Below are 27,182 nucleotides of genomic sequence, written 5' to 3' on the forward strand. Positions count from 1 at the left end.
GCTATATTAGTTTAGTAGTTGTGCATTGCTGTAAATCAGCTGATTATTTTTGGGAGAGAGTTTATAACTTTTAATAAAACCAATGAGCAACAGAATAGATGCACAAATGCCAGTGACAAATGGAAGAATTTTTTGCCCTAAACGAGGAAGGGATTCATAGAGGGTGAGGTGAATGGCAGCTTGGACCTGTCTTGACTCACACATTTAGTTGTTCATTCAGGTGGTTGCTTGCTAGGTGGGGTTTTTTTTTTGGTGGGGATGGGCTGCAAAATGGTGTAAGGCATCTTTGTAAGATGGATGCTTATATCAGAAGCAGGTGTAATCCAGAAGTTTCATGAAAACAGTGAAGAGGCATAGGATGTTTTGTATTTGCAGGGTGTTCTGATTCTTACAAACAGAACAATTGATGGCTGAAAGAAACTGTAGGATGGTGGGAATTGACTGGCCTTGTCTCAATCTTGGGAACACAGTAAAGGGGCTTGCCAATTAAGAAGGAGAACCTAGGTCATGATAGCCAACGTGTGCCCTCCAGATGTTGCTAGACTACAACTCCCATCATTCCTGATCATTGACCATGGTGGCTGATGGAAATTAGAGTTCAGCAGCATTTGGAGGGAACCACATTGGCCACCCCTATTCCAGACTATCTGGGAAAATCAAAATCTATTCATAAGGCATATTCTTAGGTTTGGTTCATACTGTGTTTTCACCACATACTTTTGAACAGCTGGAGGGGCACTACATTGACTACTCCTGACCTAGGTGATGCATAACCTGCTAACCTCACATTTCGGGCCAAACAAAACAGTTTTGGTAGGATTCTGAAGCTTAATGCTTGATGGTGTGGGTAACAGTGTTCCTCCAGTTCTGCTTTGAGAATCTTGCACCTAGTCACTCACTATATAAACTGGCTGAGAAGTGTCATTGAAAGAACAGCAGGCTTTATGGACCAAGTCACATGGTGTGTGATATCACAGCTCAGCACCCTCTAGAATAACTTCAGAACGAAGGTTGGGCAAAATGGACGAGTTGTGATTTTGACCCATCTTAGAGAAGGCGGAAAGTCAAAGGATATTGACTTAACAGAATCAATTTCATGTCAGCCAAGGCTTACAGTGACTCTGTGGAGCTGAGGTAATGTTTTAGTGACTCAACATAGGCAGGGGCTGCACGTGCAGGATCCAGCCACAGAAACAGGCACCCTGCCAGAGGGTTGGGCTATTTACATATTACACTATTCACATGGGAAGTGCTTGCAGAAAAGCAGCACCCACACAGCTGAGAGAATGCTTAAAGGGCCCTTGTTATGAGAAAACCCGTTGAGCATAGACCGTGAGGGGACAGCTGTATGAGGTGCAAGGATTGTGTGTATGCTATATAAATCCAGAAGGGACATAGGTGGCGCTGTGGTTTAAACCACTGAGTCTCTTGAGCTTGCTGATGGATTGCTCTGAAAGGCTAGGATCAAGCTCCACGGTTGTACCAGCTTTTACGATCACCTACCATTCTGATGCGGGTGGCACTGTGGGTTAAACCACAGAGCCTAGGACTTGCCGATCAGAAGGTCGGCGGTTCAAATCCCTGTGATGGAGTGAGCTCCCGTAGCTCTGTCCCAGCTCCTGCCAACCTAGCAGTTCACAAGCACGCCAGTGCAAGTATATTAATAGGTACTGCTGCGGCGGGAAGGTAAACAGCGTTTCTGTGCGCTCTGGTTTGCATCACGGTGTTCCGTTGTGCCAGATGTGGTTTAGTCATGCTGGCTACATGACCCGGAAATCTGTCTGTGGACAAATGCTGGCTCCCTTGGCCTGAAAGCGAGATGAGTGCCACAACCCATAGTCACCTTTGACTGGACTTAGCTGTCCAGGGGTCCTTTACCTATATAAATCCAGAATAATTCACTGTAGCTTATCTAGTAATGTTGTTGTTCGATTTCTACTTACAAAGTGGTACACTTTCCCTTCGTTTTTTGTAATACACAAAATACTTGTAGGCATACCTCTGTAATGCAATACATTTCCTTCATTAAAAGACTCATTAGAAGGAAAAGCAGTATTTTCTCCCTTTTGGGTGGTGGCTTGCTAGAGTTTATCCAATTGGTTTTTGTGTGTGTTTGCATTTTGTCCTTAAAAAAGAAAAGTGTGAGCATGGTTAGTTCCAAGCTCCACACCCTTCTAAAATTCAACACTCAATTCCTTAGAAGCAAGAATAGTTTGTTTCTTCCCCCTTGTCTTTTTTATAGCCTTCTCATAGCCTACAGGGTCCGGTTGTGGCCAGACACATAAAGGTTGAAATATTCTCAGGAATGCTGATTTAGCAGCTTTTCTGTTCTGACTTGTAAGTGCTGGAATTCCTATAAGAAGAATTAGCCCAGCTTCCAGAATCTGAACAAAAAGTGGAATGTTATCTTTTGATTTGGAAAAAACTATTTCCTTCTACTGTCTATAACATAGTAGCAACGTTTAGAAATGGCATGTTCCAAGAATGTAAGGTGTTCTGAGGATGAATTGGAAAAAGTAAATAAACTGAAACAACCGCAAGTCCTAAACAGGTTTAAGGTGAAAGCCCCATTAAATACAGTGAGATTTACTTCTGCATAAATATATGGACGAGGTCTGCAGCTGAGTGATAGAGCATCTCCTTGCATGGAGAAGGTCCCAGGTTCAGTCCCCAGCATCTCCAGGTAAGGCTGGGAGAGACTTCTGCCTTCAACCCTGGATTGCAGCTGCCAGTCAGTGTAGGCAGTAATGAGCTAGATGGGCCAAACATCTTACTCAGTATATCAACTTCCTATGTACTGATGCACAGGATCCAGAGTTGTAAACTCATTGAAGATAATAGATTTAGGTCTGGCACAAATGTAACACAGCCCAGTTTTCTAATACATTGCCTAAGTCTGAGTGCTTCACCCCGTTCTGTTCTCTGTCCTTGCATGTGAATCCCCCCGCCCCATTTAACTTCCAGTGCTAACCATGGTTAGCATTTATTTATTTGTTCATTGTTCAATAAAATGCCTTTACCACTCAGTTGTCAGAAAACCTCTAAGCGGTTTACAAAAAACATTTTTAAAAAGTTTATTGATAAACAGTTAGGAACAGGTATTTAAAAATATTCAAAAGATGATTATACAGAAGCTTCCAGTTCCGTCAAGTGGAAATGTATCAACACCTACCCTGTGATGTTGTGCATGCACCATGTATTTTGTTGGTAAACTTGGGCTGGCCTCCATCTGTCTCGGGAGACAATGGAAGAGTGCGCCTTTGGCGACAAAGTCAAAGTGTTGGAGAGTTACATCGCCTGCTGTGGCTATAGAGACCAATATGGGAGAGACATGTTTTATTGCAGATGGGACAGATGGAAGTGCCTGGTTTGCTACTACAGGTGCACCATAGCGTTTCTGCTCTCTGCGCTCCTCCCAGCAGTCATTCCTCCTCTGGTCACTGTTGTCAATACATTAATAATATATAATAATAATAATTTATTACTTATACCCCGCCCATCTGGCTGGGTTTCCCCAGCCACTCTGGGCGGCTCCCAACAGAATATTAAAAACACAATAAAACATCAAACATTAAAAACTTCCCTAAACAGAACTGCCTTCAGATGTCTTCTAAAAGTCAGATAGTTGTTTATTTCCTTGACATCTGATGGGAAGGCGTTCCACCACCGAGAAGGCCCTCTGCCTTGTTCCCTGTAACTTCACTTCTTGCAGTGAGGGAACCGCCAGAAGGCCCTCGGAGCTGGACCTCAGTGTATGGGCTAAACGATGGGGATGGAGACACTCCTTCAGGGATACTGAGCAGAGGCTGTTTAGGGCTTTAAAGGTCAGCATCAACACTTTGAATTGTGCTCAGAAACAGGGAGCCAATGTAGATCTTTCAGGACCGGTGTTACATTACCTGTCTGTCTGTTTCCAGGCATTGCAATCATCTGCAAGGGATTCCCATACGGTGGGGTTAATGTTGCCAGCCTTCATGTCACATTTGCGGACAACCTTGTAACACAAAATTATTCTGCCAACAGGCACGTAGAGCATGTCCTTGGGGACCCTGTCATCTTCTATTCTGTGGATATGAGCAAGCCAGCATAGACATCACTGAGACAGAAGTGTGAACATGTTGGGCATGTGGGCTTGGGAGAGCACATCTTTGTTTGAGACTCCGTCCTGCAATGTGATGCCCAGAATCTTCCTGACACATCTTTAATCATGTGTTCAGTGGTGGATTGCTCTGAAAGGCTAGGATCAAGCTCCACGGTTGTACCAGGTTTTACGATCACCTACCATTCTGACGCGGGTGGCACTGTGGGTTAAACCACAGAGCCTAGGACTTGCCGATCAGAAGGTCGGCGGTTCGAATCCCCGCAATGGGGTGAGCTCCCGTTGTTCGGTCCCAGCTCCTGCCCACCTAGCAGTTTGAAAGCACGTCAAAGTGCAAGTAGATAAATAGGTACCGCTCCAGCGGGAAGGTAAATGGCGTTTTTGTGTGCTGCTCTGGTTCGTCAGAAGCAGCTTAGTCATGCTGGCCACATGACCCGGACACTGTACGCCGGCTCCCTCGGCCAATAAAGCGAGATGAGCGCCGCAACCCCAGAGTCGGTCACGACTGGACCCTAATGGTCAGGGGTCCCTTTACCTTTTTTACCATTCTGACTTCTATGCAGAAGTGATGTCTTGACTTTAAAAATCTGGTTTCAAAGAACACAGAATGCAGTGCTAGATTTCAGCTGGCTTGCTCACTTTTGACCTGGGCTTACTCATCCTTTTCCCTTTCTCCTCTAGTGGTGTAAAACAGCCATATTACGTTCCCTCGTGGCTCAGCCATTACTTTTGCAGCACAGACCATGTAAACCAGTGCATTTCTTTGTCTTCCTATTCCACTTCCAATTCATTTCATAGAAAGAAATGAGGCTATTATAAGAAAGTCAATTCATTAACCTTCACAAGTGGCATTTTAGACTTTGAGGCCAATGTAGTTCTAGAATTATGACAAGTACCACTGCTGAAGAACTAACTTGTCCACTAAAACTCACTTTTACCTGGGTGACTGCTGCCACTGCGTTTCTCCCCTTCTTCCACCGCCCTCTACTGCTGCCACCCCTGCAGCAGTAGAAGCTTACAGGTTCATACTCCATCCCACAGCTTCTCTCCTTCCTCTTCATTGGGCAGACACAGAGGTGGGCCTTACTATGGCCACTTACCACTTCTAATAAGTAGGACTGCTGGGTTTTGGTTATTTGAAGAGGTGGGTGGCCCATAGCCAGACAGTGTACTCCCGATTGAAGCGTTTGAGAACCAGGACATTCGCAGGGATACCAAAATGCTTGTTTACAAAGCTATTGTACTACCAACCTTGCTGTATGCTTGTGAAACATGGACCACTTATAAAAGCCATCTCCAACTCCTCAAAAGATTCCATCAACGGTGTCTCCCCAAAAAACTGCATATCACTTGGGAAAGGAAGACAGGTGAACTAATGCTAGTGTACTGGAAGAAGCAAAGATCACCAGTGTCGAAGCCATGATTCTTCAACATCAACTTTGTTGGACTGGTCATGTTGTTCAGATGCCTGATTATCGTCTTCCAATGCAACTACTATATTTCAAACTTAAAAATGGAAAGTGTAATGCTGGTGGTCAACAAAAGAGGTTTAAAGACTCTCTCAAGAGAAATATTTTTAAAATGTAGTATAAACACCGACTATTGGGAAACTCTGGCGTGTGAGCGCTCCAATTGGAGAACAGCCTTTACCAAAGGACTTTGAAGACGCTCAAACTCAGGACGAAACATGCTTTGGACGGAACGTGTGGCAAACCCTCACCATGATCAGCTCCCGCCCAGAAACCTATGCCCCCACTGTGGAAGGACTTGTGGGTCCAGAATTGGCCTCCACAGTCACTTACGGACTCACTGTTAAGACCGTGTTCATGGAAGACAATCTTACTTGACCACGAGTGATCGCCAAAGAAGAAGAAGAAGTTGTTATTGTCAAGGCCTGACTCCTCCTTTACATTCCTGCTATTCTGACATGGTATGTGTGTGAGAGATTCACTGCAGAACACACTCTATGATTCCTTATGTTCCAGCCGGGTTCTGCTTATTAGAGGAGGAAGGTAGCCATACCCTGGGGCAGGATGCTGCTTAGTCACACACACACCATCCTGCTGCCCAAGACATGTGCTCCCTCTTGTCTCCCCTCTGTCTGGGCCTGGTTGTTTGTTGCTAACACTGAAGCAGTCTGTATTGTAATATAATTGGTCCTAAGAAACTACCAGAGAATTTAATACATTTTTAGCTTTTCTGCTTCATTTCCAGTGATTTGTGATGTGCCCCCAAATGAGGCACTTTATTTGTGATTTAGCTGGTGCTATGTGTGGCTCTATTCTTTTCTCTGTTTTTTAAATCTTTTAATTACCTCTCTTCCCCTTGCTACTGTGCAGCAGTTCACCCAATGGTGAACAGCAATGCTCTGCATCATTAGGAGACACTCACTGAGGGCTGGGTAGGGGTTTGGAATTGATGGTCTCATAGAACCAACATGGCAAATTGTTCCACTGAATCTTGTTTGCCTTGCTGCTATAGCAACAGACTGAGACCATTATTATTTTTATCCTGTGAAGTTGTTCAGAAGAGCCTGCCTTGCAGATGGCTGTGTTGTCTGCGGTATAATTGCTTTTCAATGAAGCATCTTCATCCTGGAGAAAAAGGAGCAGATGCAAAGCAGAGACTTGAAAGAGAAGGTATAATTGTCAAAAAAAAGGAGGTATGGTGGAGGAACACTCCCAGTGTATATCGGATCAGCAGAGGAGTGTTGTCTTGCTTGAGAACACTGGGATAAAGCAAGATGTTTCTAGATTTAATTAATCACTTTATCCGAATGAGCACTTACATCCATATGAACCTGCTGACATGGCATTGACATCTTTGAAGGCTCTGCTCTCTGGTCTGTCACTAGAGAAGCTTAGGTTGGCCAGGTACTTCTCAATGGGGCCTCACAATTGGTGGAATTCACTTCTCTGGGAACTCTCATTGGTAACTCTCTTCCGTCACCATCAAGACATCTTTAAGACTACAGAAAGAAGAAATGCCATGGTACACCTGCATCAGCACATCCAGGCATCTTCATCTGCTCCAGCTGCCACAAAACATTCCTCTCCCATATTGGTTTCTACAGCCACAGCAGGCACTGTAACTCCTGCAACCATTTGACTTTACTCCTGAAGATGCACTCTTCCATTGTCTCCCAAGACAAGACAGGTGCTAACCAATGCATTTTTACTCTGCAACACCATATTACATTGGTCATACACATTTTATTACATTTTTAAAAATTATCTGTTGTGGTGGTATTTTGAAATGTTATCACTTTTCTGTCAGCATATTACGCCTCTGCTCAAAGATCTGATTTGTTACTAGACTGAGAGCAAAGTGTTGTTTTTAAAATTGAAAGCTCTGAACAACTTGGGACCAGTTTCCTTGCAGGATCACCTCATGCTATGTGTGCCCACACAACTTCTTTAATATGTGGAACTTAGTTTGCATCTGTGAGGAAACAATATTTTAGCGTGGCAGCACCCGTGCTCTGAAACTTCCTGCCTGTGGACATCAGGCGGGTGCCTTTATTGTACTGTTCTAGACACCTGTTAAAAATATTTTTGTTTTGGAAAGCCTACCCAGACATGTAAACTTAACTCTTCTTCCTTTATTAGCACCCAACAGCCCATTAAAATATTTCATAACAATTGACAGTTACACTTGATAACTTTAATAAAAATACACAGTAATACAGCTGAGAAACACAGAATTAAAATACTAGACCACACACACAAAATCAGGCAATCGTAAGAGGTCTAATAAGGAAAAACTTTGCCACATTTTCGTGATTATTTGGATTATTAGAGACGCAGAAGGACCAGTAGGGAAGGGTTGACTGTTGTCAGATGTAACATAAGTGGCACATGCTGCAGGTTTTCCTATCTGTCTTCAGCCTGTGCTGGTTGAAGGTAATGTCCATTGGAACAATTGGAACATTTCAGTGTTCTTGGCAAATCACAGCTGAAAGTGGTAGAACAAATGACTGCTTTCTATAATACTATACAGTGGTACCTCGCAAGACGAATGCCTCGAAAGACGAAAAACTCGCAAAATGAAAGAGTTTTTCGTTTTTTGAGCTGCTTCGCAAGACGGATTTCCCTATGGGCTTGCTTTGCAAGACGAAAACGTCTTGCAAGTTTGTTTCCTTTGTCTTGCAAGTTTGTTTCCTTTTTTTAAAAACCGTGCATTCACTTCGAGGAGCAACTCATAGCACGCGGTGTGGTAGCCTTTTTTGAGGTTTTTGAAGACTTTAGTATTTTTGAAGCTTTTCCAAAGTCTGTGCTTCGCAAGACGAAAAAATCGCAAGATGAAAAAACTCGCGGAACGAATTAATTTCGTCTTGCGAGGCACCACTGTACCAGTAAGTTTTTGCTGTGGCAGAATGCCAGATCATAGATCAGACATAGGCAAACTCACCCCTCCAGATGTTTTGGGACTACAACTCCCATCATCCCTGACCACTGGTCCTGTGAGCTAGGGATGATGGGAGTTGTAGTCCCAAAACATCTGGAGGGCCGAGTTTGCCTATGCCTGTCATAGATAATCTGAACACTCCCAGTTGCAGAACAGAACAGGGTAGCGTAGTAGTTTGCATTGCAGTTGTTGAGCCCAGTGGTCTATAGCCAGGATTAAAAATCGAGGAGTAACATGTCCCCAATGCCTAAAAGGAAATTAATGTTGTTGTTTGTGGTGTGAAATGGAGAAGGAAGCATGGATTTCCTGTCTACTTCTCACCATGCAGTCCCAAAGTAATTATCAGATCTTGTTCCTGGATATTATGAATTGCTCATTCTTGAATCATGTGGTTCTTTTGCAGGTCAGCTTTGTCCTGAAATCATAGGCTTGGTACTTACTTTTTCCTTTTCATGAACTTCCTCCCTTCCTTATGTGCTCATGTTGTCTATAGGAGAAGGTGAGCGTTGAATGTTGTGAGAGAGGAAACAGTGGCCTCTTGCCTAATTCCGCTTTCTGGATTTCTGTGATGTGACCCCTGGTAATCTGATGAACTTGTGTAGCTTTGTGTGTGCACAAATAAAAGGAAGCCAACAAAATCCCAAGTGACGAATGGAAGATAATAGTCCGATATTGGCTTCTGTTAATTTCCTGCCATTGTGAGTGGCTGCTTTAGTCATTGTGAGACTTTATTATTGAGGTTGGTTTGATTGATGGGCACCCATGTCAGAGAAGGGTCCCAAGTTAAGGCAAGAAGGTTGCCTTTCCTTCAGAGATGAAGGTCAGGGGATGAATAGCTCTCTTGTTATGAGTGTTGCATCATCAGCACACATGTCCTTCACTCTTTTTTGGAGCCTTGAGGTCTGGGCTGCAGAGATTTCAGTAAATGTAAATAAGATGCAGTGTTTCTGTTCCCAAGTGTCCCAGGTTCCCAAGGAGGGGAATAATGGAATGCATGCAAGCAGCCTGGTTCCAGGCTCAATTGCTCTATAATCATGCAAACTTACAAGTAGTGGTTCCCAGGCGCTTGGTTTTGTCTGGCAGTAGAGAAAGCAAAATAGAGCCTCTTAACTTACATTATTGCTGCACCTTGCCCAAGTTGCCAGAGTGACTTCTTTTTGGTTCCGTTATCTCAATGGTTCTTAGACCCCAGCCTGGCTTCTGGAGACTGAGGAAATACATTTTCCCACCAACCAAGAAAATGTTCACGTTTTTGTGTTCTGAGAAAAGGTAACTGTCCCTTCAGTTGAAATATTACATAATCATACATTGCTCCCGTGCAACAAAAAAGTTACAGTGATGCATTTTATGCAACAAGTGAGTAAAAACTGTGTGTGTGCGTTTTGAGGGAATGGGAATTTGGAAAGGTCCTCATTTCCAGGGAAGGTTCCTTCATTCTGAAACCATGCTGTTAAGGAAGAAGTAACAGAACGGTGGAATGGACTATAGCTAAGATGTAAAATATACATGTTGCAAAAGGTTTCAGATTCGACCCCTGGCAAGTCCAAGAAGCAGATGAGAAGGTCTTTTGCCTGTGATCTTGGAGAGCAACTGCTAGTCAGTTTAAATAATGCCAAGCTAGATGGATTTGTGGTCTAGCTTGAAACAGATTCATATAATTGTGTCCCGCTTATACCTGTTAAGAAGTATCAAAGTGGTGCAGGGGGAAAAAATGCAAAATACAACAAAACAAAGAAGAACATTTTATAATCAATTTCATATCAGTCAAAATAAAGAAGAGGAGCAGAACAGAAACAACAGCAGAGCAAATCTCAGTAAAAACTACAATTACAGCTGCAGGACTGCACTGGCTGCCAATTAGTTTTCGGCCCAATTCAAAGTGCTGTTTTTGACTTATAAAGCCTTAAATGGCTCAGGGCCGCAATACCTCAAGGACCACCTCTCTCCATATGGAACCTACCCAGACCCTTCTTCATGTGCCTCCTCTATGTGAGGTCCAGAGGGTGGCAACATGAAAATGGGCCTTTTCTGCCACGGCTCCCACCTGTTTGTGGTTTCAGGTTCGGCTAGTGCCTTCATTATACACATTTAGGCACCAGGTGAAAATGTTCCTCTTCAACCAGGCCTTTGGCTGATTTGACATACAATGCCCTTTTAAATGTGTTGTGGGAGGGGAGATTATTGATTTGGTTTGGTTTGGTTTGGTTTGGTTATTATTTTTATCATGTTTTTTGTGGTTTTTATATTGTAATTTTATGTTGTGAACCGTCCTGAGATCTACAGATGAAGGGTGGTATACAATTTTTTAAAAAATATTTATTTATTTATAAGTCAGCTAGAAAAGCCGTGTTTTGCATGCTGGTTAAATTTCCACTGCAGGGAGTTCCAGGCCCCTAGCAAGGCTACCAAGAAGACCATGTCTCTCCTGTGACAGAGAGCAAGGGCTTTGTAACTGATCTGAACGGCTAGGAAGGTTTATATAGAAGCAGGCAGACTCTGAGATAACCGGGTCCAAAGCTGCTTAGAGGCAGATCCTAGGGCAGAGATGGGGAAACTATGGTCCTACAGGTGTTATACAGTGGTACCTCGGGTTACAGACGCTTCAGGTTACAGACTCTGCTAATCCAGAAATAGTAACTTGGGTTAAGAAGTTTGCTTCAGGATAAGAACAGAAATCACATGGCGGTGGCACGGTGCCAGCGGGGAGCCCCATTAGCTAAAGTGGTTCTTCAGGTTAAGAACAGTTTCAGGTTAAGAATGAACCTCCAGAACGAATTAAGTTCTTAACCCGAGGTATCACTGTACTCCCAATTCCCATTAGCCCCCCCACCCCCCGCACAACAGAGATGATGGGAGAGGGAGTCCCACAACATTTGCAAGGCCACAGGTTCCCCATCTGTCCTAGGGGAACCTGCGTGTGTGTTTATGTACTGCCCCTGAAGCTTGAGGGCTACTGTGGGTTAGAAGTCAGGAGGGCAGGGGCTGGGATCAGTGGTTGATCAATAAAACTTCTGTTCTCAAACTGAATCACTATAATCTCCGAGAAATAGTCTGCTTCTGGATGAACTGCAGGAGCTGGCCACCAGCCCTGCATAACAACTGAGGAGGAAGCCCCTGGAGTTCACTCCATGGCATACACATGCCCAATTCTGTGTTAAATGTGGGCTGGAGCCCAAAAGAAGATGCTGCTGGTGAAATGCCTGAAGCTACGATGGTGGGAAGCAATTCCAGTATGTTTGTTCTAAATGACGTTCCACCCATGTTACTTGGCACAGGCTCAAAGCAGTGCGAAAGCTTCCCAGAGCAGAAGCAGATGGTCTCTGAACAGGTCTTCTTTCCCACTGTAAAGAAGACTTGGAAGGTCAGTCCTGCCCTGAGTCAGTTTGTTAAAATTGCCAGACTGTGCCAGAATTTTGTCTACGCTACAGCTGTCATTGGTAAATCTGCTGGTGAGATGTTGTTTGGCTTTTGGACTGTGACCCAGGAAAGAAGAAGAGAACACAGTGTGACAGGGATGGTTGCTTTCCAGTGGAGAGAGAAGCAACCACGAGGACTTCTTCTTTGGCTAGAACCATTATGCTTTAGTGAGTATTAGCCTTAGGTGTGGTTCAGATCAGAGAAGAAGCTCCTTACAGGGCTACCTGAGTATGTAGAACTACAAATGTGACTATATTGTAGACTCTGAAGAGTTGGAAGGGACCCAGCGGTCATCTAGTCCAACCCCCTGCAATGCAGGAATCCCAGCTATATCCAGTCTCAGAAAGAAAGAAAGAAAGAAAGAAAGAAAGAAAGAAAGACTGGGTAGAGAAGAGGTAAGCGTGGAGAAGCAGTGGAGAAATGCCCCAAATTGACCCCAAAGTAGCTTTTCAGCCGTGGGCTGGTCCACCATCCCTCAGACCATGTGGTGGGCTGGACTATATTTTGGGGGGGGGGGATGAACAAATTCCTATGCCCCACAAATAACCCAGAGATGCATTTTAAATAAAAGCACACATTCTACTCATGTAAAAACACGCTGATTCCCGGACTGTCTGTGGGCTGGATTGAGAAGGCGATTGGTTGCCTACCCCTGTCATAGATGCACATTTGAAACCTTCACATGGGGAAAAGCTGCTGGCGAAGCAGTTTGGTGCAGGGAACTAGTAAACAAGAAAAGAGTCCAGTTCCTTCACGTTTCTGCTCTCAATCATTCCTTCCCAAGCAGCTTTTTCCAACCATGGGGTCAGGGCTCTATTGCACAGATATGTGGAGTCGAAGCACTTAATATCATTTCCCCCTACTACAACTGCATTTATGGAACATTTTCTGATTCTCTTCTGTGGTGTCTTCATTGTACTCTTCTTCTTATAGACCCCATCAAACCCTAAGTAATTTCTCTGACATTTGGCTGTAAAGTTTTCATACATCAACACCATACTTGTAAACACCACTGTTCTCATTATATGGAATAATGAGTTATATTTGTCCTGCTCTGGGTTATTATAGTGTGTAGCCTCTAGTTCAGCTACTTCTTAATTTATGGGCAATATAAAGCAAACAAAAATGAAATTGAATTATCTCTCTATCTGAACAAAATGTCCATGGTGATAGCTTTAAAGTTTATTACTGCAAGGAAGAATGGACATAATTTATGGCCATAAATTATATGCCAGTCTGTTCTGCCTAGCATTTTAAGATTGTTGTTCATATTCAAGGCAGCTATGCCTAGCTCAGCTAGGCAGCAACCTTGCAATAACTTGACAAGTGGGAAATGATAAAAATGCTGCCTCCACTTATCTATATTAATCTCCTCTTCTTCTTCTTCTTTGGCGATCACTCATAGCTGAGTAAGATTGTCTTCCATGAACATGGTTTTAACAAAGAGTCCGTAAGTGACTGTGGAGGCCAGTTCTGGATCCACACGTCCTTCCACAGTGGGGACATTGGTTTCCGGGCAGGAGTTGATCAAGGTGAGGGTTTGACAAACGTGCCTTCCTCTTAGCAGAACAGAGCCTTACTGCGAAGACTGTTTAATCTCATACCCAGCAACTTGCACCAGTTGATGCAAGGATCACCTAGGTTGCTAAAAGCTTGTGTAGAGGTGGAAAACACAACAAATTTTCTGTTTTGTGGTGACTTTTATACGTCAGCTCCTTGCATGGCAGTGATCCCTTTTGTTCTTGTGCCTGAGGCTTGTGAGCAGTTTGCCACATATCAAGACCATGGGTTTAAAATGTCAGGTTGACCACTGGCCAGAGAAAGCGTTGAACCATTCACACAAGAGGGACATGGAGTATTAGGCCATATATTGTATGGCCACCCTTTGCTCCTACTCTGTTACAGTGGCTTTCCATCATAGAACTCAAATGGTTTCTTTTATAAGGAGGGTATTCGCTCCCTTTGAGTCTTTTAACTAATATTCCTCAACCACTTATCGCTCTGTCCTCTGTTGGTTTGCATATGTAGAAACATAGGAGGAAGATGCCTTATACCTAGTCAGTTTCTAGTTCTACACCAGGGATGTAAGAAGACTTTGTTTTCCATTCCACCCTGTTTCTTTGCATACAGTAGTGTTTCCATTCTGCTGCAGTTCATCCTCTGCCAAAAAGTACGTTATTCATCTTGCTGTCTACTGTGGCAAAATTGCATAACATGCTATGTGAATTACATTGCTATTGTGTTATTCCACCCCATTCATGTCAATACAGAGGAAATACAGTGCAAAGCAGGGGGTGTCATAATCAAATGCATGTTGCTTGTGTACTGAAAGCAATAACAACATTGCAGGCCAACCATATTTGCTTAAGGAGTGAGGAGTAGCCATTGGACACCACATCATTCCTCACAGTGCTTCTCCACCCCAGGAGTCAGCCAGCCATGCTGCTCTTGGCTTGACTGAGCTTTCCTCAGTCTTGTGTCTTCACCTACAAGGGGTGTGTCAGAGAGACAGAGACTGCAATATTACGTGAAAGGAATGGTGATATTCTTGCCACCTGCAGACAGGCCAGTGGCTATTTGTCACAGGCAGCCAGACCACTGACTATCTTGCCTGTGAGTCCTGGAAGACCTGCTTCCTCTCTTGCAAGCCTTTTCCCACCTGGCAGGGCCCTGACTGACTTGTCTGGCTGTTAGACAGACTCTTGGGCTGTGGTATTATTTAAGGGGATTTTTTGGTGGGGGTTGCCACTGAATCATAGAATCATAGAGTTGGAAGAGACCACAAGGGCCATCGAGTCCAACCCCCTGCCAAATCACTGTTATTTATATTTTTTATATCTTTATTTTAGATCTTTCTATGATTTATATGTAAATTGTTTCAATTTGGTGGTGTATTTTTTGATCTTTTATATATTGTTTATGATGATTTCTGTTCTGTTTGTAATTATTCCCCCTCCCCCGCCCCGTGTTGTAAGTTGCCTTGAGCCTAGTTTTAACTATAGAAAAGCAACATGCAAATAAAATGGTGTATGTATTTACAAACAGTGCCGGATTTACTTATAAGCTAAAAAAGCTTAGGGCCCCACTCTCTAGGGGGCCCCAAAAAAATTTTAAGGAAAAAAACACCTGGATCTACATTTCCAAAATATAAGATAAAAAACAAATAAAATAAAACCTACATACAGTTAGAGCTTAATAATTATTTCACTATTAATATACTTCTTAATTGTATTTCACTACAGTATTAACATACTTCTTAATTGTATTTCAGTTCAACAAATCCTTTGATAAAATACATATTTTGCTATGTGCTAATGGCTGTAGATACCTATGAGGTCCGTAAATTACCATACAGTATATATTCAACCCAAAAAACAGTGACAATTTGTTGTTACAGAAAGCTTCAAAAACGACACTGTGAAAATTGTCTACTTCCTTCTCATCTTGTGCAGGCATTTTGTTTGTCATATTCAGCAGATAGAAGATACAGTTCTGCATTAACATTTGATCCTTAGGAAATACCCTGGGCACCAGAAGCAGGAAACCGGTGTTACTATTTTTGAGTTCAAGAGAAAACCAATGAGAACTGCTCTGGGCAATGTTGTGAAAGCATGTTTTGAAAATAGAAATGGCTGCTTTTTTTTTTCTGTCGTGTGAAATCCTGAAGAAATTATAAATCTATCCACATATATTATATTCTTAGATATGGCTAAATCCCAGCTTTGAGTGTCATTCACCATTTATGAAATTAACCTTGCTGTGGCTCCTGCAACCCGTATACCAACCATTCGCCAAAAGTACTGATAAGGAACCCTCTCTTGCTTTGGAACTGCTGATTTTGGCTGATCTGGCAAACCTGCTATCAGTTTATCAGCAAAACAGGTGCAGCAAAGGCAAGTTTCTTTACAGCTTTTTCCTGTACAAAAGCTCGTATTGTCTCTGATCTCCTTGTAGTTGGCCTGCAGAAGACTTGAACTGGAACTCCCCGTCTGTTATTTTAGCCACCAGAATGTCATAATAACAAAATAGTCACTGTGTAAACATATTGGAGTTGTACTGGAGAGCTGGGACTCAGCTATTTTAGTCAAAAAACAATGATTTGAATGTGTTATTATATATATATATTTTAAATGATATTTATTCAGAATTTCAAAAATACAAAAAAAGAAAAAACCTACAAAAACCAAGAAAATAACAACAAAACAGAACAAAGAAAAATACAAATACAAATTACATCCTTTCATTAACTTGTTTCTTGGACCTCCTCACACCTCCCTTTTTGTATTCTAACTTCATTCATTATTTCAGCAAATTCTTCCCATACTTCTCAATTTTTATTTAAATACTTTATCTTAACAATCTGTCTCTTTTCCTTTTTTTCTTTTTTTTTTCAACTCCACATATCCTTTCCAACTTTTACTATTTTCTGTTATTCAATTTACCGTTAATTTCTTTAACCTTATCTTACCTTCAAAACCATAAAATTTCAAAGTTTAAACCATATTTATACAGTGGTGCCTCGCAAGATGAAATTAATCCGTTCCGTGAGGCTCTTCGTATAGCGTTTTTTTCGTCTTGCGAAGCAAGCCCATTGACACCTTAGCAGATTAGCGCTATTAGCGGTTTAGCGGCTTTTAGCGATCAGCTGTTAAGCGGCTTATCAGCGGATCAGCTGATAAGCGGCTTAGCGGCTTAGGAAAAGGAGGGAAAAGGGGGAAAAAACCCGCAGGAACTCGCAAGACATTTTCGTCTTGCGAAGCAAGCCCATAGGGAAATTCGTTTTGCGGAAGCGCCTCCAAAACGGAAAACCCTTTCGTCTAGCGGGTTTTCCGTCTTGCGAGGCGTTCGTCTTGCGGGGCACCACTGTACTTAACTCCTTCAAACCTTTCTACTAAAGCCAATTAATTCCGTTCCAGCACATTCTAATATTTCATTAGTATTACAGTAATTCCAAAAATAAAAAGATATATAAAAAGAAATTCTCTTCTAATTTTATCCAACTTCCCTTCTTTCTGGTTTCGGGTTATGTCAGTCCTTTCTAACCATTATATCCTGTCCATCAATCTGGTGTTCTCATGTCCGAGGCTCTCAGGTCTCTTCTATGCCCCCTCTGCAGATTCTCTTGTGTTATTATAAACATGCAACACCAGATGGCGTCAGAGAGCAGACATTTTTTGTACGTGATTTTCCATAGGTTTCTCCTCCTTTTTTTACATCTATCTAATTTCTGACTTATTTATAGCATGTGTTTTTTCCTGCATGTAGATCCATCCCTGATAGAACAAATCAATCTTATATTGACCATACTTTCCTTGGTCCTATTTTAAAGCAAACAGGTTCTGTGTTTTCAGAAGCAGAACAAGAGAGAGTTATGTCTGAACGTGCTGTGGCTTCTGTCCTTTAATACCTGGTGGATATCTTCTGTGTTGTGCTTTTTTCCTTTCCTTTCAAGACTTTGTACCTGCCATTCCACTACCTGAAAGTATGAACTCCAACCAGTGACTAGAAATAACAGATGAATCCTCCATATACAAACTCCAGTTGCACCTTAAAGAGACATGTATGATGTGTTATCTCCCCTGTGCAGCTATCTGATATTAGCAGCCTGTTAATGGTCTTAATGGCAGCAATGAAACTCCTGTATGTAGCCATCTCAGATAGGAATATGTGAGGAGGCAGATATTAAGCTGTGTGCAGATATGAGCCAGGTCTGAGGTCGTAGCAGGCTGGTAGCTTGTCCTTTCAGCATGTTTGTGTCTGCTGAATGGAAGGAGACTTTGAATCTCAAGAGCTCAGTCAAGTGATGAATTGGGTTCTACCTTATGGAAGCTTCTGCCCCAATGAATCTGTTAGTCTTTTATATGCCACAAGATTCTTTTTGTCTCTTACTAGTGCACTAGCTTAAGGCTGAACAAGATGGGTAAAGACTGGAACCTTGGGAGTAGGGGAGCTTTGGTCTCAATCCAGGTCAGGCCTCCCTCACCTGTTCTTCATATTGTGGGGGGCATAGTCTCCCCTTCATTCAAGAGGAAACTTTTCTTTAACATATTAGCAGACACGTGGTGCCTGATGCTGTTTGGAACCACATCGGGAGACAAAGAGTTAAAGCCCCTATTCCCCCCACACAAAAGGGTCCCAATCCAGGATGTTTCCTTATGTCATAAACGGCAAACGAAGACTCAGGGGCCAAATGTGTCCCTCCAGGGGGATCTGGCTAAGCCACACAACTCACCAGTCCTGCTTTGAACTCCTCTAGATAATTTTTGTCGGGCTGGAATGTGTCCTTGAACTCTTGATAGTGCTTTTTATTTGTCTTTTACAAAGGTAAAAAATTACATTCATTGCTCTGTGCACTTTTTCCTCTGGCCCCACCAAACAAAAGTCATGTGGCCCCAGGAAGGAAGAAGGGAATTTGGTCCTTGGGATGAGAAATGTTCCTCATCCTTGCCTTTATGCCCTTGTGGGCTCCTTGTAGCTCACACTGGGAAACAGAATACTGAACCAGGCAGACATTTGGTCTGATCTAGCAGTACTCTTATTGTGTAGCATCTGAGATCCCCTTCTTTCCCTGGTGCTTTGGGATTTAACTTGTAGCTGCATTCTAGCCTATGTGGCTTAAAGGTAACTGTGTGCTTTGACCGGGACAGGGAACATCCGACGGCATGTCCCGTTAGAGTGTTGTGGGTATCAAGGAGTTAACACTCTGTGTTCAGTAGAAATGTTGACTCAGCATCATGTGATGTGTCAGCATCAGGAAACCAAGATATGGGGAGTTGCCTAATTGGTCTGTAGCCAACTGGTATAAAAAGGTATGGTTGTCTGTCACACACACACACACACACACACACACACACAGGGGCTTCTCCCCTGTGTGTAATCCCACCTATGTATGCTGATTCCTGGATGTAAGAAGACTGCTTTATGATGACGCAAGACTGCAACTGGAATAGAGTGGCTGGGAAACCCAGCCAGATGGGTGGGGTATTATTATTATTTTTATTAAGCACTACTTAAAATACGGCTTGGCTCCTGAGTGCTTCATGTGGGGGCATCCTTCTATTGCAACATGTATCTGCTGTATAATGTGATGGGTGGCCTTGAGCAAAAGCGCTTTCTCTCAGCCTAATTTCTACCTCACCAGTTGTGGCGAGAATAAATTGCTTCCCTGAGCAGGGCAGGGCGCGTGCAACAATGGAACAGTCTTCCCATGGAGCCTTGGAATGCAAGACCAAATTCCCAAAATATTTCCCTGTCAAGCCAAATTACCTGAGCGTGGAAAAAGAGCTAAAATATGGCACATCCCATATTCTCTCGCGTTGTTGGATTTCCTCGGTCAGGGTGTATGTGTGTGGACCCAAAGGTTCCCTATGGTGGCTTACCTAAATTATTAAAATGTAATGTTAGGAGTTCCAGGGCCTCACTTACCCAATTGGACATTTACGTGGAACCTCAGGTCTGTATATGTTTGCACACGAGGCCCCTGCTTTCCCCTCTCTTGGCCCTGGAGATGGGAGGCATAAAAGACCTCCTGTGGCAGCAGGTCGAAGGGCCATGAGTGCAGCTGGAGCTTTAGCTAACACAGTGAGGAAAGAGCCTGCAGAACCACCCAGGAGCCTTGTGTGAGGGCAGGCTACAAGTACGAACCAGCCGCAAATAGAATAAAGTGTCTGCACATGTTTTCAGCTTGCTACTTCAGTTATTAGTGCTAATCTTCACCCTGTATGAATAATCAAAAGCTTTGCTGCCCTCAGGTTCTGTGAATATTGAGTCGGAGGTCATTCAGACGCTAATTAAAATAGTTCTCTCAGCAGCACCATGTAGATAAAGAGGTTGGGGAACCAAGTTTTCTGCTAACTCTGGGTTCTTTTATCAGTTTTCTTCAGCCCCTCCCCACCACCTTCCAAGTCAGGTTTCTACCCAAGCAGCCTACAGTATCGTTGAAAGCACTTCTGCTGGATGATGAGCTGCATTTACTGAAGTCCTTGTGTACTTAGGAAATGCACTCTTTTCCAAGCGAAGTGCTCTTCCCCACCCACACCGTGTTCTGTTCAAGGTCACAGATATAGTTGGCAAGGCTGCTATATTCTTCTTTTTGTTGCTGAAAAATACTACAAAGCTGTAGTACAGTGGTACCTTGGGTTAAGTACCGTATTTTTCGCCCCATAGGACGCACTTTTTCCCCTCCAAAAATGAAGGGGAAATGTGTGTGCGTCCTATGGGGCGAATGCAGGCTCGCTCTCCAGGCTTCACGCAGATCTCCGCAAGACGTGGGAGCCCGCGCTGGGCTCCCGTGGCTTGCAGAGAGTTAGAATCATAGAATCATAGAGTTGGAAGAGACCACAAGGGCCATCGAGTCCAACCCCCTGCCAAGCAGGAAACACCATCAGAGCACTCCTGACATATGGTTGTCAAGCCTCTGCTTAAAGACCTCCAAAGAAGGAGACTCCACCACACAGTTGCCTGCATGCCAAAGGCTGGGCGCGCTGAGGTCAGCGCACGGCTCTCCGCAAGGTGCGGGAGCCCGGCGCTGGGCCCCCACGGCTTGCGGCGCGTTGCCTGTTCTGGGGGCTGGGGTCGGGGGAAGCTCGAGCTTCCCCCGCTCCAGCCCCGTGCCTGGGGGGGAAATAAAAAAAATTCCCTTTATTTCCCCCCCAAAAAACTAGGTGCGCCTTATGGGACGGTGCGTCCTATAGGGCGAAAAATACGGTACTTAATTTGTTCCAGAGGTCTGTTCTTAACCTGAAATTGTTCTTAACCTGAAGCACCACTTTAGCTAATGGGGCCTCCTGCTGCTGTCGCACCGCCGGAGCACGATTTCTGTTCTTATCCTGAAGCAAAGTTCTTAACCTGAGGTACTATTTCTGGGTTAGCGGAGTCTGTAACCTGAAGCATATGTAACCTGCAGTGTATGAAACCTGAGGTACCACTGTATTCATTTTATGCCTTCAGTAGCTATTAGCTGTGGATTGGGGGCAGGTATTCTAAGAAAATAGTTCATGGGTTGGTTTGTTTTCTGTTTTTGTTTTGATTTACAAGACTTTAAAATCACAAATAGAGATTATTGAAAGCCCTCATCAGGGAAGACTCCAAGGATGATCTAGTGTCATGTTACAGTTGGTGCCCTCAGGCAGGTTGAGCATAGGCCCAGGTTCAAAATGTAATCTAGAGCTGAGGTCAAGCAACAGGTGAATACCAAAAGGAATTAGGCACGGTACAGCATAAGTTCAGGTCCAGGGAGCCAGAGACCTGTGTTATTTTTGGCAACTGGAAGGTTCAAAAGGCCTGATATCAAAATAGGCCTGATATCAAATCAAATCAAATCAAACCATTGGGTGTCCAATGCAGAGCACAAAAACTGGCAAAGCACAGAGAAGGAGTGTTCATTTGCAATATGGGCATTGCACTTTGATCTTCTGTTTCTCTCAACTTTTCATTGTACTCTCTGAGGACATTTCATACATGCGTGTAGGATCCTGCAAGCATGCTCCTGAGTAAGAGGAAGATGTGGAACATGGCATTTTACGCTTTTTAAGCTATATAGACTATGCAAATGCAACATAGTAGGCTTCTGTAAAAATCTCGCTGTGTACACTTTTGAGATCTACCAATTAATTGGTGTCATGGGGTAAACGTTTTGCAGTTAGTGTATAATTTTGGAAGAGGTCTCTTAGGTTTGTCTGGCTTTATGGCACCACCTTCTGGACATACTGTTAAATTATTCTGGCTCAACAAGGCTGATAGTTCTGAAGGTGGCATGACAACAAGGGCCCTTATTCATGCATTACCTGGCAATATGTTTGCCATCTTGAAAAGTCAGAGCTGCGTGGCATATGCAAACAGTAATCATACGGCTTGCCTGGGCATATGAGATGAGATGCTTTTCACATAGGAACTAACCACACAATCCAGGTTCTCAGTGTGGTTTTCATAGTCATGGGGAGGAAAACCTGCATTATACCATTTAGGTTCCCAATTTCTTTAACCCTTCACTGACCATTTATAGAGATGTTTAACAGTGACATGTTTAGTAGTCAAGAGCAGATTTTATGATAGTTCGTATTTCATTTATTGAAATATATTTTATCTCAGATCTGTTTCATAAATTAAAGGTGGAAGTTTGGCTTCCTCATCTGTTGTTATTCTCTCCTCCACAGAACATGACAAGCAGTCAAGGATTGTGCATAGGCTAGAGACAGATTTATGTGGTTGATGAAAGCACTTGTAAATGCAAATGAGCAAACAACAGTTTTATTATTATTTGTAAAAGCCTGTACAGTAGAATTACATTTTCTGGCTCCATGAATCTGACCAGTAGTTACAAACAAAATCTGAACAGAAAGCAGAATCAGAATGTCTAGCTCCATATGAGCTCTTGCGAAGGAGGTTGCTTATTTCTGTAAGTGGTTTCTCCCTTCTAAAGGAGACAAAAGCAGTTTGTCTAACATGCTGTCCCCTCCTTAAAAAACTTTCTATTGTACTTGCATTGTGTTTGTAATTATGGCATTCATTGGGCTGTATGCAATATAATGCTAAAGTGAAGGTTCTGTTAGCACAATGGCACATGCTCCCCCTGTGTGACCCCTAAATCTGCCCTCCACAACTCTCCAGAGTAGTAGTAGTAGTAGTAGTAGTAGTAGTAGTAGTAGTAGTAGTAAAAAAATTATTATTTATACCCCACACATTTGGCTGGGTTTCCCCAGCCACTCTGGGCAGCTTCCAGCAGAATATTAAAATACAATGATTCATCAAATATTAAAAGCTTCCCTAAACAGGGCTCTTTAGTAAATTTAGAGATGGTGTGGGATGCACATGGGTGGAGGAGAGGAGGAAATACTGTTGTGCTAGTGATAATCCTTGTGCTAGCACAGCTACTTAGTTGCATACCACCCATACCACATGATGAAACGTACTATGATGCCTAGAACTTGCATCCTAGGATTGACACTTCTTCTCATTTCTCCATATAGACAATTCCTCATCCCTTCTCGAAGATGAAGAGCTAGGCATGGAGGCCACCAGCTGGCAGCTGAATAGCACATCTGTAAACGGTCATAGTGAAACCCCAACAACAGCTCGTTTCCCCAGCTGGGTGACTTTTGATGACAATGAAGTCAGCTGCAATTCTCCATCCACTTTATCCCCCGTAAAAGCAGATTCCCCACCATTAGTAGCAACTGCAGCAGCAGCAGTCACAACAACACAGATTACAGATGTGAACTCTCTTACCCTCTCCTCATCCTTTAAGAAAAGGGAACGCCCCAGAAGTGCATTGGCTGACCTCCCTAAAATTCAGAAACTAGACCTTTCTTCAATAACCAGCTTGCCTTCATTTAGTGGGACACCCCCTTGGAGTGCTACTAACCCTTTCCTTGACGAATCCCTGAGGGATATTCAGCCTTCTCCTATCAACCCGTTCAGCTCTTTTTTTGAAGAACGGGACAGGCATTCTCAAACCTCTCCCATTTCTGGCAGAAACCAGAGAGACTCCCTCATTACCCTCCATCAGGAGTCTGACTGCATCAGCTTTAATGAGCCAAGTAAACACCTCAGGCACAGAGATGCTGTCGAGCAGCTCAAGCAACTCCAGATCGGGGACCCAGATCAGCTGAGCAGTCCTACTCTGCCCGACGATGACCCCACAGTGCCAACTGAGCTATACAGCACCGTGTCCTTTCTGGGGCCACCTCCGCGAAAAGATGGCTGGCCAATGATGCTGAGGATACCAGAAAAGAAGAACATCATGTCATCTAGACACTGGGGGCCGATTTACGTAAAGCTGACCGAGAGCCGGTACTTGCAGCTCTTTTACGAGAAGGGATTGGAAAAGCCTTTCAAGGAATTCAAGCTTGACATCAGCCATGAGGTTTCAGAACCCAAACTCCAGAACTATGATGAGAATGGGAGGATACACAGTGTGAGGATAGATCGCATCACCTACAAGGAAAAGAGGAAGTACCAGCCAAAGCCTGCTGTCTCTCACATAGCGGAGAGGGAGCAGGTTATCAAGCTGGGTACCACCAGCTATGAAGACTTCCTCAGCTTCATCAGGGCGGTCCAGGATACACTAATGGATTTGCCTGCCTCGTCAACAGACCTGAGCACAGTGGGACTGAACTACCAAGAGGAGGAAATCACTGTGGATGTAAAGGACGAGTTCTATGGCACCTTGGCAAAAAGAGACAATAGGATTTTGCAGCACAATGTGTTGACCCGAGTGCACGTTCTCACTTTCCTTTCTGGCCTGGCGGAATGCAGGCTGGGTCTCAACGATGTCCTTGTCAAAGGGAACGAAATCGTCTCGCGGCAGGACATCATGCCCACTACCACCACCAAGTGGATTAAGCTGTACGATTGTCAGTTCCACTCCTGCGTGGAGGAGGAGGCATTCGCCAGCGCCCGCGTCATTCAATTTAACCCCTTGGACGCCTGCAGGTTTGAACTGATGCGCTTCAGAAGCGTGTTTTCCGAGAAGACGCTGCCTTTCACCTTGAGGGTTGCAGCTAGCATCAACGGTGCCGAGGTGGAGCTCCAGAGCTGGCTGATGATGTCTCCGGGGTTCTCCTCCAACAGAGACCCTCTCACTCAGGTCCCCTGTGAAAATGTGATGGTCCGCTACCCAGTGCCACAGGAGTGGGTGAAAAACTTCCGCAGAGATAGTGTCCTTGGGGAAAAGTCTTTGAAAGCAAAGGTGAACAAAAGCGCCAGCTTTGGATCCACCAGTGTGTCCGGTTCTGAGCCAGTAATGAGAGTAACACTAGGAACTGCCAAATATGAGCATGCCTTTAATTCCATCGTGTGGAGGATAAATCGGCTGCCCGACAAAAACTCTGGTGGGTACTTGTGCTTCAACTGGGTAATAATACTGGGAAAAGTTGTATTTTGGGTGCTGGGTCATATTGGAGTAACGTGCAACATTAATGGATCAAACGGTGTTCTGTCAGAAGGTGCAAACAGAATGCCTGCATAAAGTGAAGTAATTACATTTTTTGAAGATATGAAAATTTGCAACAGTAATAGTAGTAATTAAACATAGCAGTACTTGATTGTATTGAATATCACTTCTCATGGTTCTTAATTGCCTCCCCTTTTTTTCGTTTTGCTTTTCTTCCCACCATCCCCCAAAATCTGGCTCTGCTTACCCCAAGAGTTTATAGGAGTCTCCTCAAAGAGCAACAATTCCCAGCACCCTTAAGCAACTGTAGTTCCCAGAATTCTTTGGGGGAAGCAAAGACTGTTAAAGTGGTAAACGAGTGCTTTAAATGTATGATGTATAAGGTGATACAGGAAAAACTTTGTTGGAGAAGTTTGTTTGAGAACCCTTTGCAAGAAAAACTTAGCAGCGCATGCACAGGGTCTAGTTAAACTGCCCAGATACTTGTTTAGGTAAAAATATCAAAAATGAGAAGGCAGAATGGACCCCACCATCCTTCTCTCCTTTTCTCAGTATTTCATTTTTCTCATCCCGTTTACCATTCAAAGCCTAGTCTCACTGTCCTCCAACTCCTTTCTTTCTCCCTTCTATCACAAGCTGTGGCAAAAAACAAAAACCCTATTATATGAAAATGTATTTTTTAAACATTTTATACCTCACATTTCAAAATAAAAGCTTCAAGGCAACTTGGCAAGCATGAACTGAAACATCCAGTGAGAAATTAAGAAACTATATACTAGACACAGCAATAAAAACCAATTCAGCAGAGGTTAAAAAGACTAAAAGGAGAAACATCGAATAATCAAAATGACAACAAATGCATTAACAAAAACAACCTCGATCAAAAGGAATCTGAACAACAGGTGTTAGAATCCAGGTATGTCCTGGACAAGGTAAGAATTGCATCGATGGCTGGTTTGTTTGCTTTTCTCTACTTTGAAATGGGACTGGGGTGGGGCGAGAGGACAACAGACCAAAACTGACATTCTGCATATGTTTGGGAAGAAGGATTGCCTCACAACTTCCTATCTAGGAAGAAAGAAAGCTCAGAGTCAGAGCTTTCAGGCATTGGCTCTGGCACTATTATGATTTGGCTGTGGAATAAGTGTGTTAAGCCAAAAGGCATATGCCTAGCTTTATGCAGAATCCCATTTTTCTAACCTTGTGCACCCTTCATATCTGCTGCTGGGCCTTTTTCTGACAGGCTGTAAACCTCTCTGGGCTGAACCACTTTAGGCTGCAGGTAGAAGCTGACATGAATAAAACTCCTATATTCCAAAGCCTCCAAACACAGAGAGCTTGATGGAGAGGGGGGATGCTATAATAAACCCTTCTCCCTGACATCTGATTTAATTCAGGGGGCATTGTTTATTGGTAGGAGTCAGTCATGTGAGTCCCCACCTGCAGTCTGTAGTGGTTCACCCCAGACACAGATTTACTACCTTACTAATGAGCAGAGCTACATCTTTCTTTGTATACATAATTTGGGCTGCTTTGCTATAAAATGTGAAGGTGATGACTATACCAAAATACAGTGCAATCCTATGCTTGTTTACTCAGAAGTAAGTCCCATTATATTCCCAAGCAGGTGTACATAGCCTTAGCCTAATGGGTCCTTCTGGCATCTCATTAAATTGGCCCAACTTAAGCCTTGCTTTAGTTATGTGTGAAAGTTTCCCCTTGCTAAGCACAAGGCAAGTGTTGTCACTGCACAGATGTCTGTTGTTGTTGTGCTTGAGGGGCAGCTGTTTTTATATAATCTATGTCACAGAACCAGTCCAAAAAAACAACAACAGCCCTATGCTGTGGAATTGGATTCCGTGAGGAGCATTTATGTGACTGTTCCAGGAACAGCTTGGTAACTTCTAACACAGTCCCCTGATTCATAAGCAACATGTTGATGCTGGCTGATAAAACAAGCCTTGTTTACAGCCTGTGAGGAGTCTCAGTCCCAACTGGACAGGATTCAGGGCTCCAGCGTGAAAGTGTGTTTTTTAGTCAGTCAACAAGCAAGCCGAACAAAGAGTGTTAAGAAAACATTGATTCATCAGAGGAGTTTCTGCCTTGACTGTGGAGAAATACAATGCATTTCAAAGGACAGCACAACTTAAACCACAGCTTTGGATCTGAAGACTGGAAAACTGGTGTCTAATCAATGTTCATCAGTACTGAATGCCCTTTTCTCCCTAGTGCATTACGTTGAATATCTGAATCTGAAAATGCCAAAGCACATTTTCCTATGAAGCTCACACTGTTCATATAACACACATAAAAATAAATACATTCCAGTTTAAACAATATATATTTGACAGAGGAAGATTCCACATT

The 27,182-nt window shown here is 43.4% G+C and overlaps 2 protein-coding genes across 2 annotated transcripts in view; both read left to right on the forward strand.

Annotated features, from left to right (window-relative positions):
* Positions 1–27,182, forward strand: part of STON2 (stonin 2) — a 68,782-nt gene that overhangs the window by 34,121 nt on the left and 7,479 nt on the right. The window contains exon 5 of the mRNA XM_081859611.1: positions 22,891–24,753. Coding sequence (XP_081715737.1) covers positions 22,891–24,753 — 1,863 coding nt within the window. The remainder of the gene's footprint in view (positions 1–22,890; positions 24,754–27,182) is intronic.
* The window catches only part of CEP128 (centrosomal protein 128), a 305,103-nt gene continuing 298,364 nt past the window's right edge, over positions 20,444–27,182 (forward strand). The window contains exon 1 of the mRNA XM_081859123.1: positions 20,444–20,447. The gene's annotated coding sequence lies outside the window, so the exon portion shown is untranslated. The remainder of the gene's footprint in view (positions 20,448–27,182) is intronic.

This window comes from Podarcis erhardii, assembly GCF_964252035.2.
Source record: "Podarcis erhardii genome assembly, chromosome: 1".
Lineage (NCBI taxonomy): Eukaryota > Metazoa > Chordata > Lepidosauria > Squamata > Lacertidae > Podarcis > Podarcis erhardii.